Genomic DNA, 2,756 nt, shown 5'->3' with positions numbered 1-2,756 from the left:
TAAGGCTAAAGTCACCTGAACGAAATTTGCTGAACCATCGTTGACACTTACGAACGTTCAAAACATTTTCATAAACTTTTTTGATATTCTTTGTGGTTACAGAAGCATCATTTCCCTTCTTGTATTCAAACAGCATTACATGCCGATTGTGTGACTCATTGTGTACCATCACTATAAGGGATTAGAGCATACTTAACTTTACACATTGTGTAGGCTACACTAACGTGACGTTTAGGTGGTTCATTTAACTATTGTATGTGATGTATGTTTTTTGGAGGGTGGTTAATGAAAATGTGACATTAATTTCTTGACGACCTAATAATAACTTAAACAGTTATTAGTTTCAATCTATCATTTTGTATAGAATATATCTATATTCTAGTAAACTTGGGTTATTTTTGCAAAACCTCTATGCAGATATTGCATGTAGTTAATCATATCCATGTTTGCTAGATGTCATAAATTTACTAATCCTCTTATACAGATAAAGGTTATATACTACAACTTAAATTTTAGCTAGCATGTACATGTTTCTGTGTGGATCTTCTAGAAGGGGTATCCTATGCAAATAAGTGACGAAAAAGCCTGTACAAATTGGCTTTGAATGATTTATGATTATATGTAAACTGTTAGTTGTAGCATGTAACATAATGAATTATTGAATACTGCACTAAGACTTAAGCCTGATTATAAAAGTGAGGCATTTCCATGATTTTGTTTCTTGTTTTGGGGCTCATGTTCTTTTTTTTTTTTGCTTAATGAATAACATTGTATTCTTTTCACTATACTGATTTTTACATATTTTATGAAATGATTTATTTCAATTCAGATAATAGCCAGAATTTTGGATGGAAGCAAATTTGATGAATTTAAAGCCTTGTATGGAGAGACTCTTGTAACAGGTTTGAAATTTCAATACCTTAAATTTTGGGAAAGATTGGTAGTAATGGATAAAATTCATTTTCTCATTACATTTACTTTAGTAAATTCTTTCTAACCCTGCATGTTAGCAATACCTTTTGACTATATATTGACATTGTTTAATATAAACCAATGACCACCAGCTACTAACTTTCTGAGTAGCCAATGCAAGTCTTGCTATATTTCATTCCAACAACAAAGCTAGTGGATGAAACTGTTTGAAACTTCATAAGAACTTTCAAAAATGCATGTAGTTTAAGAAACATAAAGCCTGTTACTTTTGATAAATTTAGTTATTTTGCATTATGATCTTTAATATCTTGAAAAATTACATTAGGAAATGGTATTTATAAGAAATGATTACGATATTTATATTTGTTCCAGATTTGAACTAATTACTTTTTACGTTTTAGTACATTACTTTGAAATCCAAAAAAAATTGTATCGTCCATAAAATGCTAATTTTATCTATTTTCAATTTTTTTAATAATCACGTACTCTCCTTATGGTTTCAAGTAATATACAAGACACAAAAATAATATTTGTAAGTAAACCTAAACAATAAATGAGTATTTTTATTTTTAACTAGGATTTCATGTTTATATATGTACATAAAAAACATTTTAATTTTGTTTCATAAATGTATTTTTCTTTCAAGTTATGTTTATGTTCCATTGCAGCCATACTTTTGTTTATTGTGCTGAATAAATCGTGATGTTAGCAGCGTGAACTTTGTACATTTGCCGTAAATTATCATGCCTGTTGGTGGTCACTCTCGTTCAGTCCAGCACAGGTGCATTTCAACATTACTGTAGATTATTGTGTTAAAATCATGTGGTAGTAAGAAAGCTTTTTGGTACTTGAATATCATTTCTTGGAACTTTCAAACAAGTTTATTTCGACATATGTCCTTGTATGTTGTTTCACTATACAGACAAAATTAATTGTCACTAATAGCAAAAGTATGTAATAGTTTATGGTACAGGTAGTTTGAATAACACCGCTTGACCCTAGTTACTTGATACATCCTGTTAGAAAAGATTACCAAACGATACAGACACTATAAATTACAAAGAAAATTACTTTACAGCACTTAAAAGATTAGTCCTGGTCACATTCCTCTCATTATAGGCAAGATTTATGTTGGAATTCGAAACCTAAGCTCTTCAGTGTATTCAGACCCCAACTGTGAGAATGTCATAGCTATCCTGTATTATTGAGACATATATTTAGTCTATTTCGCAACCAACATATGGGTTTTATTGTTGTCACTTATACACTGAGTTTTACACCATTTGCAAAATATCACAATAAACTTTATATCAGTTAGACTGTTTTAATAATTCTAAAGCAATAATGACAGAAGTGTGGGTCTTACCAGAAAGTAAAGATTGTAAGAAGGAAAAATATAAAATTCTTATGTGGTACTGGTACTAGTAGTATTATGTACAAATCACACAAGTTTATCATTCTAAATACTGAATCATATTATTATTATTATGAACTAAATATAAAATTACACTAAATTATTGAACTTAAAACTACAAATTTAAATGCAAAATAATATAAAAAATCACAAACTCTTTCAGTTCAAAGTGCTAAGCCTAATTCATGTAAAGATCTTGCACTCCCCGCTCGATAGCTATTAACCCTAACAATCGTGGATCAACTTCTTTCCTAAAAAATGTGTCTATTTTGAGTTAATTTTTCAATTTAATGTTTATTATAAATAGATATACGATGCAGCATGACTTAAGCTACTATAGAAAAATAATAAAAAGTCACATACATCCCATGCTAGTTTTTTCCAAGAAGCAAAGTTTTCTAAAGGCTTA

At 29.4% G+C, this 2,756-nt stretch overlaps 1 protein-coding gene across 1 annotated transcript in view; it reads left to right on the top strand.

Annotated features, from left to right (window-relative positions):
• The window catches only part of LOC106458415 (methylcrotonoyl-CoA carboxylase beta chain, mitochondrial-like), a 32,092-nt gene that overhangs the window by 16,787 nt on the left and 12,549 nt on the right, over positions 1–2,756 (top strand). Inside the window, exon 10 of the mRNA XM_013917932.2 lies at positions 830–902. Within this exon, the coding sequence (XP_013773386.1) occupies positions 830–902 (73 nt within the window). The remainder of the gene's footprint in view (positions 1–829; positions 903–2,756) is intronic.

This window comes from Limulus polyphemus, unplaced genomic scaffold, assembly GCF_000517525.1.
Source record: "Limulus polyphemus unplaced genomic scaffold, Limulus_polyphemus-2.1.2 Scaffold22, whole genome shotgun sequence".
NCBI classification, from domain to species: domain Eukaryota; kingdom Metazoa; phylum Arthropoda; class Merostomata; order Xiphosura; family Limulidae; genus Limulus; species Limulus polyphemus.
Note: the sequence above shows the minus strand (reverse complement) of the source record. Positions and strands in the feature narration are given on the sequence as shown.